The sequence below is a fragment of the Microchirus variegatus genome, assembly GCF_963457635.1.
Source record: "Microchirus variegatus genome assembly, chromosome: 2".
Taxonomy (NCBI): Eukaryota; Metazoa; Chordata; class Actinopteri; order Pleuronectiformes; family Soleidae; genus Microchirus; species Microchirus variegatus.
Genome location: NC_139803.1, coordinates 24,855,262 through 24,874,271, shown reverse-complemented (window position 1 = coordinate 24,874,271; position 19,010 = coordinate 24,855,262). Strand labels below are relative to the sequence as shown.

Here is a 19,010-nt window from a genome sequence, read left to right as displayed (position 1 = left end):
ATGTTCAGGAAGGAAATATTTGATACTGCTAACTAACCAGTGTGTTGTCTTCTTTTTTTCCCATTTTATTGTGTATGATAATAATGGATCATCACTCATTGATGTTAGGTTTGTGTGTTCTGCTGCCAAAGCTCTCCCAGCAAAGCACGAATGCACAGGTGAACCAAATGAGACAACAACTCCCATGATCCCACGGTACATCTCGATGTCATCAAAGTCAGGCTTTTGTTATTGTTTTTTTCGAGAAACCTATCGCAGCAAGAGTAACGTACTGTGCGTTTAAAGAGCCATGAAAAACTTCATGTTGCTTCACATTTTCTTTTTTTTCTGTCTCTCTCTCTCTCCTTTTCAACACCATAAAAATAAATCGTGTTAACGTGCTTGCTGACCAGGCAGCCAATTCAAGTAAAGATTGAAAGGGCAAAACATGAAGGAGTGTGATTTATGTCTAATCACGGCACTCACACTTTCATGACGCTATAGCTGCACTTTCATTTCAGAGGGTAGTTTGTTACTCCTAAAGAGCCCTGTAAAGGTCTCATGCTTCATGCAATGATATAGTAAAGGTACGTGGGAGTCGTGATGCAGCGTCGCTCTGCAGGTGGACCAGCTTCCCTTTTTCTATGCGGGTGAAACTGAAGTGTGTTCCATTCCATGAGCAGTTTAATATATGTTTCAGCTGCATGACATATCAGCCAATAATAGGCTTTCTGTTGTTTACAACTGCACACAATTTTGTTCCCTGCCAAAACTAGCAGGCTTACAGGCTCTCTTTCGTAGGAACCTTAAAAAAGCGTCACATTATAAATTCCCTGGTCCATTATTACCTTTGCTGTAATGTCACATCCCACACAGCCAGTGCCAAAGAACTCCAACTGGAAACAGGCCCAATGCACTACGATACACCTTGCTAACCGCATTGTAGTGATTGAAAGCTGAAAACCAAGTGCAAGACCTCGTTTTTCTTTCGCTCTGTAAGCCACACTCACCGTGTCCTGGTTATGCTCATTCACCCACGTGCCAGAGCTCCATCTTTCGCTCTTTAACACTTGTTGGCTTGTCAAGCGCGGCCTTCACTGTAATAAATTATACACTTCAAGACAGGATTCTAATGAATATGATTCTTTTTGAAGAATGACATTTAAAAAAACAACAACAACAACGTAGTTTTGCCCTTACTTTGCATCACATCCAGGCGATTTTAAATAAAATTGACAGATCTAACCAAACCGCGCACATCATTTTACATATCATTAAAAAGCTGCATAATTTGTGGCATGCTACTACACAGTGTTACAGAATTTGTTATTCCCCTACCTCTCATACACCACCTAGTCCAGCCTGCATTAATGTCTCATTCATATGTATGTACTATCATGTTTTGAAATATCATATCAGCATGGTGCAGTTTCCCCATCAGTGCAAGCAGCCACAGTAAAATGGTAAGTCTCAGCTCTGTGCATGAGAGGATATGTAGCCCTCCCTCAATACACACCGGTATAAGACAACAGCATAAACTGCACAAATATGATTGACTTGTCTAATCCAATTATATTAAGACACCGTTGTTCATTTAAGATGTACATTAAGCTCCAATTTGAAGACTATTTTTTGATTAGCACACAGCAACAGACTGATTCTTGTGTCTGTAGATTTGTGCTGCATAACGTGATTCACGCGCCGTCAATCAAGCTCGACTTGGAGGACGGCGGCACAGTCGCTGTCGCTACAACCCCAACATGCAAATCGCACGGAGCCCACATCGTCACGTACATTGGTGTGGAGTTTGCACATCAGTACATTGAGCTCGCTTACATTTTGTTTATCCATAGTTGTATTTAACAGCCCTGACATTTACCAAAATTGATTTCCTTCACAGCCTTGCATTTGTTTGAACATACAACGGCGATGACTCTGTAATCCCATTTTAATTAGAAAGATGTAGTGAGCACGCTAAGCTCACGCGCTCTATTCCCCGCAGCGATGCCACACTGGCAAGGAATCAATCACCAAGGCGCCGGTTGCCAGGGCAACGAACAGGGGGCTTCTGCACTGCTGTCTATGTGGTAAATGATTGTCGGTGTAACTCATTGGCGGATGTGAGTGAGTTTTTATCCATCGCTCTCTCTCATTCTCTCTTCTTTCACCCCCAACCCTCCAATCCTCACATATCCAGAGAGTTAATTAAAAGCAGACGACATGAAATAAATCTAAATCTGAGTAGAAATGAAACATACAGTACAAATTGAATTCCCACGTCAAGGGGGTTTGAGGATGGGCGGATAGGTGTGTGTGTGTGTGGGGGGGGGGGGGGGGGGGCTTGGGGGGTGGCAGAAAGGCAATAGTAGTGAAAAATGAATATGCAGAGTGGGAGAGGTGTGAAATGGAGAAAAACATACACAGGGAAAGGCTGGTGAATGGAGGGGGAGGTGTGCAGAGGCAGGTGAGACAGATTTCAACTTGGACACCCTTTTTTGCAAAGCCTTGCATCAGGCCTCTGCCTAAAAACCTAAAATCTACTGTACTTCACTATTGGTTTCACCACTAATATTATTTTAGTTACTCGTCAGGCTGATGTTAATTGAAGTTTGCTGTACAACGCCATTTTTTTAACATATTGCCTGAATTTCAGCTTTATTTTTGTACAGTGGGAGGAAGCGAAAACATTTCAACTAAGCCTTTTCCCAGCAAGTTATTGTGGGGTACGTTTTCGTGAAGACTTAAAAAAATAATAAAAATGTGCAAGGTCATTCAACAAACTATCAAGCAGCTGAATTAGAAAATATCCCAACATCACAAGCTTGTAGTGCACAAAACAAGAATGACTGAGCGGGCAAAACACACACAAGGTCGACACTGTGATTCACAAGTGTGGTTTTTCCTAAAGAAAACAACACCTCACCACCACAGAGGGAGCAGTGACACTTTCAGTTGTATTGAAGCAACAAGTGACCATTCCTGAGTAAAAATAAAAGCCCTGAAGGAATCCTTTAATAGCCTCATATCAGATGACCTGCATATACGAACTACACTCTACCTGCGAAGATTAAGTTCTGTTGCTCTCCAAAAGGCAATGTTTGTGAAATACTGGGGAGTAGCTGGGAAAAGTTGATAAAATACAACTCGGCACAACACAGTAGCCCCACAAAGAATTTGTCACTTCAACATTTTTTTTTTTTTTGTAGGAGCTTGTGCACAGCATAATGCTTTTTGCATTGTGACTGAATAAAATAGAAGACAGGAACTGCATCTGTTTGTATTCAGTTTAACAATGAAGGGAGCTTTGTGGAGAAAATCTACCACTGAATGTTTCAACGGACAAACAGCAAATCTGTCCCAAATTCTCTCTCCGTGTGTTTCAAATCTCAATTGCGGTCCAATTGCTGCAACATTTTGTTGAGTCGTGACACTAAATGTTTATATAAACATCTCTGCATGAAGCTAATGTAACCATGGGCATCTTTTTTCTTTGTATTTTGCGAGATCATACAACGACGATTGCTGATGTAGTCGTCGTCCCAAAATATCCAGCGTAAGCTCTTACAATGCATCACACTGGAAACAGAAAACAAGCCTAGCCCCATTAAAATGGCTTTATATAGCTTTAGTTTATTTATTCCCAAAGGAAAGCTGCTGGATGGGCTAACAATGTATGGTTGGCAGAAATGCTATATGTACACACCACCAGTGCACAATAAAGCCAAAAAATACAATTATAAAGTCAGGAAGATATCCAGAAGTTTAAGGACTTCCCTTATTGAAAAGATTAAGATCATGAATGTAAGGACCAAAACTTGGAGTTATCGTAACAGTTATCTATAAGTGTTGGAGTAAATTCTAAAAACATTTTATCCAACTACAAGTGCACATTTCCCAGTAATCTCTGCACAGGTGTAACATAACTGAGCATTATGACTGAACTGCAATTAATAAGACTGTCACTCATGTACAATAGCTGCTAATGTAACGTGATAAAATTAGACGTTATTGGATTTGGAATCGGCAAGTGCCATCAGCATTACTGTGATCGTAAAACAACTGCAATAAACGTGCAAGAATATATGAAACTGATGAATGAATTGACATTTGAAATGTGATTTGATGGTGAAAAGAATTTTGGATTTCTGAGTGACGAGCCAAAAACATCACTATAAAACTAATTTCAAATAAGCCGATACTGATCATTACCACGTCAAAATTTCAGATATTTACAGATGCGTGCTTGGTCCTGAAGGAATGAAGAAAGAAAAACAGATAATTGTGGTTTCTTAATAGAAAGACAAAAACAGACAAATCTGAGGCAAAACACTGATAGCAATTATGCATTGCATCTCAGTGTGTTTGCACAGTGCATATAATAAAGATATATAGTGAACATGTTTTGTAACATTGGGTTAGGGTGAAAATTACAACACGATATATATTGTTTTTGACTTCTGACATTTAGATAATCCAGTAATCTGGTAACCCAGAGTCATTACCAATTACAACCAGTTAACATTGATCTGTCAATACCAGGATCCACTATGTTATAGCTCATGTCAACTTGTGTGCGAGATGATCACCAGAAGTTTACAGAAATGGAAAATGTCTGTTGCCAAACCCCCCCCCCCCCCAGTGGAAAGTCTAAGGTTTGGCCCCCGTCTAATTCTGTGTTGTGAAAATAGCACCGTTTTCCAGCACTCGAGAATTCTTGACCCAAACTACATCTCCCCAACCCCTTTCTAAGTAGAACACACATCATACTGGCCTGAGAATGAAGAAGTGTGCACTCCAGCAGACTCAGGTTGTCCATCTGGCAGCAGGCACTGCCTGTCTATCCACTGGGATCATTCCGTCCTACTCTTCTGCCTCCCACCACTGTCTCTCCAATTAAAAGTTACACATCAGCCTCGAGTCTGAGCCAGACTTCCAGATGGTTGGAATGATATAGCAAGCTTTTCTTCTGTTGCATTGTCAGTGGAGAAATCAGTTACCTGTGAGTCTATTTTCCAAAAGTGCTGTGCAGTTGGGTGGTTGGCGGATGCTTTGGGAATTGAGCCGAGTTCTTGAGCGTAGTTAACTCCCCAAACACAGCTCTGTACTTTTAGACACAGCATTGGAACTGAGCGAAGACCTGCAGATTTCTAATGTTAATGTGAAGCTACGATTTCTTTTAAAGACTTTACAGGAGACTCAGCAATTTTCAGTATATATCTCTTATCATCATCACTTAAGACTCTCAGAATTAAGTGAAATTTAAAGAAAATGTAATTCCCAAGACATCATTTAAACTGTATTCCTTCCATACTGTAAAGAAAAAGGCGGCATGTGGAGAGAAACTGAGGGCTTCAAAACGCAGACAACCACTGAAGCATCTTTTAACACACATTTATTTTCTGCCTAGCTCTGAGGCGTTAACATACATGAAGCCACGGTGACCGCAGATCACAGGGAAAGCATGTCAGCCTTTATTTTACCATCACAGCGACGAGTACATGTTATCCCACACGCTTAAGTGCAGTTGACAGGTAAATCCCATGGCTGAGCATTTCCACTGCTCTCACGCTTCCCCCGTGAAAGTCTTTCCGTGTAGGAGCGACCATCGCGTCTCTCGAGGCCGCCTGCACTGCAGTTATTACAGAATATAGAATCAAACTTAAACAACCGAGAACATAATCTTGGAAATCATAGGACGAGCAAAGACGGTAGCACGGCCAGCATCTTCTCAGTGTAACCACAGCAAAGCCTTCAGAAATGAAATGCATTAGCTCCAGAATTACCCTGCAGTTAACATCAATCAAATGTGGGAGACAACTTATGTTTTTTAAGTATCATTATAAAGCTGGCAACAAGCTGTCTCTAACACGAATATGGTGGACGTTTTTTTATTTTTATTATTATTATTATTCCAGTTCCAAAAAACTCTGACAGGCACATTTAAAGATAATTGTATCTGCCAGTAGACCCGCTTTTCAAAGCAACACAGGAATTCAGTAGAATGTAATCCAACATCTTTCTTGAACTACCTTTCAGTCGCCTGCTGCCAGGATGGATTGTAACAGAACGTGCCAGCCTCGAATGGTCAGACTGAATATCGCTGTGGTGGATATTACAAGAAAGCCAAGAGATGAGACTCAAACGGAAGATTCTTCAAGCAGAGGCTTTAAATTCTATCAAGGTCAGAACAGAAGCCTGTTTGAGATATCAAATATGGTGAATTTCCAGGAAAACAAAATAATTGGTTAGTTTGACTATGATCCAACTGAATAAGTGTACAGTAATAACACTTATTACTGCACCAATTGGTTGAGAAATTACACATTTTCATCTTCTCAATGGAAGATATAGGAATGTATTTTCCTTCACACGTGTTTACAAGTTAAGCCTCAAAATAAGATGGCTCAAGGTGGCATTTACAGTATTAACTCACTGTTGGGTATCGATGTTTTTTTAGATTATACTGTGACATATTGAGGAATGAATTCCCACATTATGTCCATTACGTTGACCCTCTTTGAAACACTTTTTTTTGTCACAAATCAATACAAACTTAGGGCCACCTCTTAATGATCTCAGGCAGGCAATGTGTCAATGGTCATCTCCTCTGTCAAGATCATTACCTGCCAGATGTGGACTAAAGGTGAACTGTGTTGCTAAGCTTCAAGTTATGTCCCCATAATAGTTGCTAAAGCGGCATGGTGAGCAGTGAGGGGAGAATTCATGGCAATAACTGAGTGCATAATGGTCACTTACACCCTCTGTGTTAAACATACTGTAGGTGGGCACATCCAGGGAGTCTACAGAGGGGATGCAAAAATAAAAAACTCTTTGCAAGGATTACATTTACCACACTAGATGACCAACACTAATAGCAACCTGCAGGGCTAGTACACTAAGCAGCAAAACAGATTAAATGCCCCTGTGGCAAGAACCCCAGGTGGCTGATAAAGGCTTTGGTTTGAGTGTGTCATTTGTATTGTGGCCATTTGTTTCAATGCAAAGAATAATCGTTTGCAAATGTGCAACTCTAGGGCTTGACATTATATTAAATTATAAATGACCTTCGGGCAGCTGCTGTTTTCATTATTTAGATTTAAAAGTTACATAGTGTCCACATCTGTGGGAAGGGTTAGACATTTCATGATTTTTCCTTGACCTGTTTATACGTACTTAAAGGGGACATATTATGCTATATCAACTTTTTAAATCATTTTACTACTTATATGTGGGACTCTGGAGGCCCTATGAGTAGACAAAGTGAGAAAATAGATGACTCAGTCATGTTTTTGTGGTCCGCCTCAATCTAAGTACAGGAGATAAAACACGTGATGTTGACTTCTGTGTCATTGCTCCGTACAAAGACATTCCTGGAATTGTTGTCTCGCGGAGCTCCTTTGTCCCTGAAAAGTGCAGGTGAGGGCAATAGTATCTGGAAGAGTGGAAGTACGCAAAGTGTTCTATTCTTGGCTGCACAGTGCAGCACAGAGTTCTACACAAACTTTCAGCCTCAGAGGATTTACGTGTCCAGTGGATACATTTTATATTTGACGGCAATGTGCCGGCTAGAGTCTGCAAATGATTGCTTTTCCAAATGCTAACTGCTGTTAGCGTATTTTCCTGTGTCTCATTTGCATTTAAAGAGACAGACGCTCAAAACCGAGCATTCTGAACAGGGCTGTTTTGGCAGGGGGATTGAACTGCTATGGTGCTTCATCCTCAACCAAAGCATGTCACAGACATGTTCATTCGGACACCAGGGAACGAGGTTAACTTGAAGAAATAGGGTATAATATGTCTCCTTTAAGTCAAGGACCTTCATCTGCACATTTTCTACAGCAGCCTGAGAGGACAAACCAATCAGAGTCACATGGATCACAACCAAATACTGAAACACAACACAGCAAAAGAGACAAACAAATAAAAAGCCGAAACAGCCAGATAAGAGATAATGACCGGAACCAAACTAAATCACTTCATACCGCAGATGACCAACCATTTTAAAAAGTCAAAGCTATTTACCATCTCCTGGAATAGAAAAATGGTCTTTGTTGTGCCAGTGAGAAATGGAGGTCAAAGCAAAGTTATTTATCTCCGTTGAGTTGGAAATTAACTTCTGCCTGCTAGCAGTTTGACCCACTAAGAACTCTGCTACTCTGCTGACCACTCAGGCAACATGTGTGGCAAAAAATAGCATATACCCTACACTAACAGGGTATATGACTGGAGCAGATTAGCATCATTGTTGATGTGACACATTTCCCAGAAAAAAAAGAGTGTCATTAAGCCAACAGGATAAGAGATAAAAAAAAGAAAAGAACAGGTTATTCATATGACAAACAAGAGCAAGAATGTGCCAAAATTGTATATATTTAAACCCTAAGTAAATGCATCAGTCAATGTGATCCATTTTACAAGTAATAATGATTCCTGTATGCTTACTATTCAGCACAGGGAATTCTGTTGCAGTGATTCGCATATACAGAATTCATTCGGGCAGTCTGTCCAAATAGATTTGCTCCAACCATGTTCTGTTTTAAAACAGCAAAAATACAGCAAAAATCACAAACCGATGTGTAGTCATTAGTTGAATTATGTTTTGAACGATTTCACGACTTACAAACGCAAATAAATCTTGAAGGTACGAGAAACTGTTTGTGTATGAAGGCACATAAAATCCTCTGTTCCAATAAGCATTTCAAAAACCGTTAGCTGACAAGCTCTGACACATAAGACCAGCAAGTTCTTTTATATTTGTCATAAAGTATATTACTAAGCAGCCATTTATCAGGTTGGAATTGGTGTCGGGGACAATATTTTGAGGTGTAAGATCGCAGATCAACTCTTGATAAACATGTTAAATGTAAAATAAAAAAAAGAGGGCCTGGGGTGTCACACTCATTGTAAGTCATGCGTCACATACATAGCCTGTAGAAGTCACTAAAATCTGGATTGTGCAAAATGATGTCGATACCAAATGTCGACATGGATGATTCTTATGTTTTTCTCTGACATTGTGCTAGCTAAGTCAGTCGGGCCCATTTCAACTCCAGTGTAATATCTGTCAAACTTTTTGCAGTATGTTCTGACCGTATCATGCGGCTCTACCTCAGAGACTTTATGAGAGGGGATAATTGTTGATGTTCATACACTCACACAAGCAGCAAGATGAGACTCACCTGGAAAAGCACAGAGAAATCAATACAACGGGGCTAATTGGGCTCAAAGCAGGGAGTCAGGAAATGGCTGCAATTCATACCGATTTCTGCAACCCAAAGATGATGAAGAGCACAAATCGAAAAATGACAGGCCCAGAATATGCATCTCTTCGTTAGCAACGGCGGAGAAGCAAATCTGTAAAGCTACGATGTATCTGCTTCTCATCGTTTTTTAAGATCAAATGATTTGGATGGTCACAGTCAGTATAATTAATATAGATTTAACAACTACAGTTTATTTTTTTATTTTTACCACGTTCGGTTTTATATATGTATGAATTCAGGTCTTGTTTAGTCACAATTATATTTTAATCACTTTTCTTTTTCAGTGGTTTGTCTGATGGAGCAGAAAAACACCACTGATTCATACACGTCAGTCAAACTATCATTAGATGTCCTCCTGAAGCCTTTAAATGTGGAAGTAGTTATCAGCCAACACCAACTAGGATTTGTCATTGATGTAAAACAAGTATCAAAAAGTTCACGCCATTTTAACACTGTTTAATCCTTAAAAAATAATTAAAATAATGTTCTCAAACACTGTCTGTGTAGTTTAAAATTGGCACGGTAGAAGACTATAACGCCAAGTACAATACTTTGTTTTCAAGATTCTGCCCTACATACACATTTTGGGTTTTCCATTGTTGACTGGCGGAGTAAAAGCTGTACAACTGCATGCGTTTCACCCTAAACACATGCTTTGTAGGCAGTTTTATATGAGGATAAGGAGATAATATAAGCACACAAGCAGTCTGTCTGTTACACAAAAATATTCTGCCCCACAAAAATGAATCTAAAGCTTTGCGAATCTGTGAAACAAGCAAGAAATTGCCTGACACCCTTCATTACCTGATTCTAAGGAGAAACACTGATGTGGATGTTGGTGTTTTTATGCATACAGTGTATGTCAGTATCTGTTGTGGGGATTCTGTCCCTCTTTCTCGCTCAGACTCTGAATCAGCAGGTCCCTTCAGTAAACAAGGCTGAGTGATTGTTGGATTTGCATATTCCTGAATAAATTATATTGCATTTCTGCGATAAGCAGTAGACTACTGTTTAGTCGCTTTTTCCTCCTCCTCTTCTGCTCCCGTGCTTCTTCTCTACACTATTCAGCACATGCTGCCACGAATTAACCCTGATCATGAGGGACCACGGCGAGTGAGAAAGTGCTGCTCAAAATTCATGTTTTCAGTGGTAGGAAAAACGATGCCACTGGCCCAGACTGCGTGGATGGTTAATCAGGCCTGATGATGCATGCCTATGTCCGCCACCAAGGACAAGATGGTAGTGACGCTCAGCAGTGTGAGATGGGCGGCAGAAAGCCTGGGAGGAGAGGGGGTGGAGATGAAGGAGACTCGAGCGATGAAAAATTAAGGCAGTTAAAGAGATGAAGGTGATGAGGAGAAGGGGAGCTACAAATAATCCATTCCCAAAGGTCAAAAAACACTTCCTTTACTATCAACGTAACAAAGGTTCAGAATTAATTGGTTTTAATGTTTATGCACAGTCTTTGAGACACAATAATAGCTTTTAAATGTTTGTTGTTGTCAGTCAACAAAGAAGTTTACTGTGGGCCAAAATACAATTTTCAATTATTCAACATTTTGTTGGGAATAATTATCAATATCGACTTCACGCTCGTGTGTAACGACTTAATAGTGCGCACTCTGCTCTGATCAGCATCCATGGGTAAACATGCAACATGTCTTCTTTGCCCACTTAATTTTTGACAGCGATGCTAATTCCGGCATCATTTTCAGCGCAACACTAAGTGCATTCACCTTCAGGCTATTAGCATAGCCATTAGATATGGCTGTTGTTTTAGTGCCTTAATATTGTTCACTTGCCATTTAGGGACCAAAGTGAAAGACACAAAAATGTAACAACAATAATATTGATGGTGTTCTTCTTCCTCTGGCACGTTAGGTTTAACATGAACTGTGACATCGCAAAGGTGATAAAAAAAAATCCACAGGGCAGAATAACTCCTGCCAATGGGAATGGTGTTAATCACCTTTTATTTTTAGAGCATGCCCAAACACTTGATACTTTTAATGTGAAAGAGGCTAAAATGAGTATATGAAGGACAAGAAGTTGGATACACTGGATGGGGGTTATTTCTTGTGGGTACAAATGCATGTGTGTGTTCATGTGTGCAGCCAGCCAGGCAGGCATATGGACATGTGTGCATATTCACATCACAGTCTCTAATGAAGCAGGGGGTTGTGGTTCTTAATATGAGAACATCTACAGATTGTGGCCCCATTTTAATTACAGCCGTGACGTGCTAAAGAAGCAAACCAGAAGAAAAAAAAAATCCTCCATTAAATCCGCATGTAGGCCTCAGCCTTTTCCCCATCAGATCAGCTGATGACTGCTTTTTTTTTTCCTTCTCCCCCTCACTTCCTTCGGAGAATTGGGCTGGTGGTATTTTGGCTGTAAAAAGGAAACCATCGGACGGCAGGGGCATGAATATTCCAAATGACTAATGTTGCACATGCTTATTTTTGACATATCTGGCTTCCGCAGGGAAATAAAACACTTCTAATGCAGGGGGACCATCTGTTATCTGTTGCTGGTGTTTCAGAGCAGGCGGGCTCAGTGAGCACACACACACACACTCAACACTGAAATACACACACAGGCGTGCGGGCACACGCATGTGCGCGCAGGCAGACAGGTCGACGCATCCTCACACAGCGTGGGGCGTACATAGACAGCGAGGCACACGTGCACACACGTACAAACAGCACAGTCCACTTGGGAGCATGCACAACAGACAGGCTCTAAACTCCTTTACAAATTGAACACTCCATTTTCTTTTTAATATAATTTAGTATGTTTGTCAAAAGTGCTGTAAATCTCAAGCTGTAGGGTGACGGGGAACGCTCACACTTTTTTTTTTTATGCTAGCCATAAATACCTGGACCTGTCTCGCTGCTGCAGCTGGAGCACAATAATATGCTGGTGGTGTGAAAGGGGAATAAACTAGCTGCATCACCTTGAAAACAAAACAGGAGACAAACAAACAGCCCCCTGCATCAGCCACTCATCTACACTAAGTGCATTCACACTTAGATTTGTTTAGAACAACAGCCGAAAGAAAAAGGTGCAGGAGGAAAGGTAAACATAGCTCTCTTACACGTGGATAATCTGTTTGTTATTTTCGAACAAGAGCTCATAGGTTCACCGGGATAGCTCTCTGTTCAATAGAATATTTTGGATAGCTAAATTTGCTACACAATTCCCTCTAAACTCCTGTGTCTCAACATTTCAAAGGCATTGTTATCAAACATCCATGTGACGTCAGTCTGTCTGTATTTGTCTTGTAAACAAACCTATTTTTAGATACTTTTTCTCTCATTAAAACACAATGTGTGTATCCTAGAGGCCTAATAACTGTAGAGCGATCTTTACTAAAGAGAAAAGGGATTTCATTTATTGTCTATTTTTGATCAACAGTGACTCCAACCGTATTAGTTGCATAATCAAACAGGCCAACCAACAGGGTAATATAATAATAGGTCAAACAGAAAATGCCTAACCCTATGCTAACAAGCTGAAAATGGGGCACACCGCCACCTAGCATCGTGGAGGCAGACATATTTCATTCAATAAGTTGACTCCTGCTAGTGCTTGTGTACTGGCACAAGAAAAGTAGTCCAATTACCGTGTGCATGGAAATATACTGAGTTTACACACATTACTGTCAATCCACTGTGGGTGACCTTCATGAAGTAAGATACAAACTCTTGAAATGAACACAATGAAACTTGAGTTAGAGTACATTACTTCATAGGATAAAATAGTAGAATAGCAGTAGTTGTGTAGGCAGTAAGGTTTAATAACTTACCTCTGTCAGCAGCCTTTAAATGAGAATCTTCCCCCACAGTACTATCTTCTGAGCCATGTGTGTCTTTGATCTAAAAGCACATGACGACAACAGAGAGGGAGGGAGAACAAGGTCAAAGATCTATACACATAGAAAACCATAGCTCCATTAATGTATACAATGACAAAAATATCCTGTGTGCGTGTGTGTGTAAGAAAGAGAGGAAAAAGTCATTTTAAAGGATCATTGCAGCACAATCCTTGACTCTAATATGCACCTCCCAGCAGACACTGTGCACTTGGAAGTTGCAAAATACAAGGTTCCTTTCTGAGCTCGAGGATCCTCCCAGGAGGCTTTGAAAGACAGTTTAATGATGAAAGACAACATGCATGGATGCTAGTGTTCTGTTTTAGGCCACGTGGGAAAAACCTCCAGAGCCCAAAAACAATTTAAGTTCTTTCATTTTCTTTTTTAATGTGCCACATTCATTTAGAAAGATCCAAATCACATTGAGGATGTTCACCTTGTGGAAGCCATTAGAGACGGGGGGGGGGGAAGTAAATATTGGTGAACGCTACACTGGAGCAATAACATATTAATATACCAAATATATAAATATTGACATTTATCAGTGGGAATCCACCTGAGGTTAGGCCATATTCTGCTGTTGATTCCCATAGGTATTCACCTGTTAAACAACGTGCAAAGACATCTATTCGTTCTGTCGCTTTTATGTTGCAGCGGAGGACTAAATGTGACCAAATACGGGGCAGAGAAAATATGGGTCTGATTTGATGACTTGTCACATGCCGTCATCTTTTCCCACAAAGGAAACCAGACTGTAAACTCGACTGTGGAAGTGAGAGGTGTTGGTGAATGCGTCGTGTGACTCACCACCTCAGAGGAGAAAAAAAAAAAAAAAAAAAACCTGCTGAAGATCACTGTGACATTGCATGCAGCCACAAAGCAACTCAGGAAGACTGGATGGAATACAAATGTGAAAAGCTGTCATGTGCAAAGGAAAACCCTAAATGCTCCGATGTACAACTCTATTCAGATACTTTCAAGTTGAAATGTTTTATAGAAAACATCTTAAAGTGCTTGTAACAATTAGAGAAGGCCTAATTCTGAGGTGGGAGATCAAGACTGTCAATCTATAAAATTAAATTAACAAAATATAATAAGGTCTCTGGTTTCCTCACATAATACACGTCCATTTTCTATATCTGAGAGAAAAAATAGAAGTTATGTTAATGTTATACGATACATTACACTACTTTAATGTATGTATAAATCATTTATTTTGTACTGTTGTGTTTACTTTCCTCTGGTGTGCAATGATGAACAAAATGCCATATTCAATAATTGATCAAAATAAAGAGGAAAGATAAAGCTCTCTTGTGCTTGAGGCCATCAGTTCACAGTGATTTAAATGGTATCAGCACTTGACAACGGTCTGTGTACATGTAACAAGTTTTCATAATTTCAGATGATTATCTAATCGCAAATACATCACTGGAATTAACCGATTTCCACAAAATGCCAATTGAATACTGGTTATAACTGTTGGCTGAATTATTATAAGGTACTATATCTTCTGTACAGATTCAGTAACATGACATTGACCATCAGAAAATCAAAATTATTATGATGGATCAAAAAGGTATAGAAATTAGGTTCTTCATCCACTGCATTTGGCTTCTCCCTTCCGGGGTCGCCACAGAACTGAGGTATGGATAATATCCATTACTCACTTAGCCACAATAGCCTCAACAAGAGACGCCTCCTGCATATATTGATGCACTGTGAGAGGCAGGAATAATGGAGGCATCACTTCAAGCTCAGTCCTCACAGTCTACCTCCTGTATCATCATCGTTCTTCTGTTCTTGTTTGTATCTGAGGACGAGACACCAGCGGAGTAAAGCCTTCGAGCTGCCGCCTCATACGCTGTTCCCAGGAATCAGGCAGCAAACAAAAACAGGCCCGCTCTTGAAAACTGTCTGCCTTTGAACGATCTTTATTCTCCATCCCCCAGCTGCTGGAGATGTGTGTAACTGCTTAGGCACACAATGGGTGCACTGCAGGTATTTGTCCACGGAGGGACGAGTCTAGTGAATGAAAGAGGGACACACACGAGCCCAGGAAGAGCCTAATTAATCGACAAGCAGATATTTCTGAATTTATAATCATCAAACAGACTTCATGTTGTTCCTGTACCACCATTCTTCGCCAGCCAATCTTCCCAGGCGACTTACTTAAGAGACTTATCTTATAACTACAGCCCTAATCAGAATAAATGACTAAAAGCTCCAAGGGAGTTGAAGGCTATACACATTTACATCAGAGGAACTGATGCAATTTAAATAGCCACCTGTGCAAAGACTTATGGTTCAAACCACAGAGAATTCGAACTTATGCTTTCAATTTATCCTTTCTTTTTTGTCAGTCCTATATTCATGATAGCCAAGTAAGAGAAGCATGGCCTCCTTCTATGAGTGTTGAGTTGATTTCCCTCAGCAGTGTGCATAGTTGGTGATCATGTCATATTACAGAATATTCTTTTTAGTCTTTAAAGGGGACATATTATGCAAAATCAACTTTCAATCATTTTACTTACTTATATTTAGCACTCTGGAGGCCCGTATGCAAAGTGTGAAAAAAGATGACTCGTGTTTTTGTGGTCTGCCTCAGTCTAAGTACAGGAGACAAAACACGCAATGTTGACTTCCACACACAATGTGACGTCAAATTCCTGGAATTGTTGTCTCGCAGAGCTCCGCTTTGTCCCTAAAAAACGCATGAGTGCAGGTGAGGGCAATAGCATCTGGAAGAGCGGAAGTCAGTGAAGTGTTCTATTCTTGGCTGCACAGTGCAGCACAGAGTTCTACACAAACGTCCAGTCCAGTGGATACATACAGTATATGACAGCAATGTGGCGGCTAGAGTCAGCAAATGATCGCTTTTCCAAATGCTAACTGCTGTTAGCTGCCTGAGCCTCAGTGACATCAGTGTCTCTTCTCTATAGTCTTGAAATGCTTTTCACATGGCAGTCGATAAAAAGTTTTGTAATAAAAGCCAGTGTTGTAATGCTTGCTAGCTAGTAAGTCAACCAGTTTTAGCCAGTCAGAAAGATGGATAGTCAAAATGTGTAAGTTTTGATGACTGCCACAAAGCCCATTACAACAGATGGCGCAGACTGTGAAGCCACAACTCTCTTGTGTAAAAAAAAAAAAAAGAGTCTAACAGCTCTCTGTAAATCAAAAGAGACACCAGTGCAGCAATTTTAAACAGGCTTTAAAGTCAAATTTAGGCTTAATGTGGAGACTTCAGTGTTCACGTCATGACTGGTATTTCTGCAGAGGCACGGAGTTTAATAGTTAAGGTGGCAGGAGGTTCAGTGAGACTCGTGACGGAGTTGCTAATGCAAACCGAACCTGGCTGTGACATTTGTGGAAACCTTTGCAGAGTTTAACTCCTGCAAGAGAGTGCAGGGCTAATGCAGTCCCTGGGTAGACATTCAGTGAAATTCAACATTCAAAACATCGTCATGATACCTTAATGGTAAAAGGACTGTTGAGATCAACAACAAAAAAAGAAAAAAAAAGATATAAGTTACCTTCAGATTTAAAAAATGTAGCCTTATGAGCACAAAACTACTTTGGCTCAACAAATGAACCACAGATCAGAGCAATTCCTTGAAAAATAACACATTTTAGTCAATTATAATTGGGAATGACTAACAGTGTGCTAAAAATACATAACACACATAACCTGGATGTTAGAGCTCATTGTCAAGCTGGGGGGCAAATTTTCAAGTGACCAGATGGCCGACGCAACAGAAAGCTTTATGTCGAGGCTGTAGAACATTTAATAATAAAGTTTCTACAAGCGCACGTCCACTCGTTCTGCATTCAGTTTAATTTTGACATATTTGAGAATCTGTGCTGGAAGCATTTAGAAGTAGATCAAAGCAGCACAAAGACAATTGTGTGTGGGTGTAGGTGAGCATGTGAGAGACAGCATGTGTGCTCTGTGAGAAGTAAAATAATGACAGACGAGAAAGGATGGCTGGTGATGCGGTGACAAGGAAAGCGACACATATTTTTGGGCCTCAGGCTGGGCAGCTGTGAGGAACTTCTTCCCTCTTATCCCCCCCGTCCCCCCCTCCCTCTGCTCTGTGCCACTGTTCAAACAGAGGACAAAAACGCCCTGAGTGATTTTCCTTTTCCGATGCCACATATGGCTGCCGGCGCTTTCCGCGTCTCCAGCTCGCAGCAAGGAGACTGACGGAGTGAGTCATGGTGGTTTTAACGAGTGAACCTTCTGATTAATTCTAATGGCACTTCAAACCAAAATAGTGTCCCAGCAAGAGATTTTCTCAACTACTGATACATGTTTTCATGTTTAACTTTCACACAAACTGAGACGAGGTTTAATGCTGTGAAAGATTACAGTGCACATGCTGCCTCCTTTTCTATACGAGTCATTTGTGGAAACCATGTTACAGGCAGACGCTGTTCATAAAAACATGTCCTCTAGGTGCAGCAAGTGAATTATCTTGAATGGCCATCAGGGGTGACTCCAGGATAGTCAAGATCATTGGTTTCAGGTCCTCTTCAATGCAGCATGACATCGGCCGTTTCTCAATACACAAGTATGCAAGGACGTAATTGCATACTTCGGAAGTACGTATTTGGGAAGTACGACTGGAGAACACAAGTACGATTATTGCAATTGGAACAGCAGCGCACTTCCTTGTTCTACTGTTTGAATGACGGGTGGCACCAAGTGCTTAAGCCTCATTGATAAATTAAGTGAAATACTTTTAATAAATGCTTTTATATGTATAGTTATTATTTAAGGTAACACTTGGACTGAGGAGGACAACGTTTCACAGGTATGGGAGTACAGAGTATAAAGTACAGAGATATTGAGAAATTACCATCCATTTTGAGTCAAATAATCACCAAGTACCAAGTAGGAACACTCTTAGCAATAATGGTTCCAAAAGGGTCCTTCTACAAGGGCTGAGGTTCTACCCGGAACCATTTGCTTCTGAAACACCCTTTCCTGAAGAAAGGGTTTTTCAAGAGTTCTTGGTAACACTAATGGTTCCAGTAAGAACCATTTTGATCCCTTTAAAACCCCTTTCCCGAATGAAGGGTTTTAAAAGGGTTCTCCTATGAGGACAAGCCGAAGAACCTTATGTGGTTCTACATAGCACTTTTATTTCTAAGAGTGTAGTACCATTCAATAGGTGCATGGTTGTGAGTCACACCCATACCCATTCTTCCAAATATGGTTTTTAAAAAACCAAGATGGTTCCTGCAAAAATATTAAACTAGTTGTTCACGAAGCAATGAGTGACATCGCAGTATGTTGCCACTTATCTGCGAAGTGTGTGTTAAAATGGGATCTTAAGCAGCATGCTTTAAAGTGAAATGCACAGTCAGCACTAAATTCACAGACATGCCGCATAATTATATGTGACATACTGTAGCTTGAATAAAACCAACAGCCTTATGGAAATGAAGGATACACATGCTCAACCACACAGCATCTTTCATATGTGACTGACACCCTCGACTGGATCCTGGGACACCAGTTCAGACAAGAGCGAGAGCCAATTAAAGTAGTTTAATCTTGCAATCCTACGTACTGGATGGAGAGAAAGATGGCAGCTTGCGTGTTGCCGTCACACTTTCAGGTCGTGCCAGTTGGCTTCCCCCAACGCGTGACAGCAGCAAGATCCATACAGAGCAAGGAACAAGAAAGTAAAGAGCAGAAGGGGAGAACATGGCAGCCGAGGATTACCGCCGCTACATCAAACGAATATTGTCACAACAGAGCAACGGAGCCACTCCTGTTAACTGTGACACCATACAGCTGCTCGTCACACTGAGCAAGGCAAGGCGGAAACCTACTGTAAGTCAAGCAAGCACGTCGTTTATTAAATAAGAGCAGAAGAGTGGCAAGAGGC

General features: G+C 40.6%; 1 protein-coding gene across 1 annotated transcript in view; it reads right to left on the bottom strand.

The window, feature by feature from the left end:
• The window catches only part of LOC310938249 (glucosidase 2 subunit beta-like), a gene marked incomplete at both ends in the record, with an annotated part of 121,327 nt that overhangs the window by 59,788 nt on the left and 42,529 nt on the right, over positions 1 to 19,010 (bottom strand). The window contains one exon of the mRNA XM_083902738.1: positions 13,051 to 13,120. Within this exon, the coding sequence (XP_083758864.1) occupies positions 13,051 to 13,120 (70 nt within the window). The remainder of the gene's footprint in view (positions 1 to 13,050; positions 13,121 to 19,010) is intronic.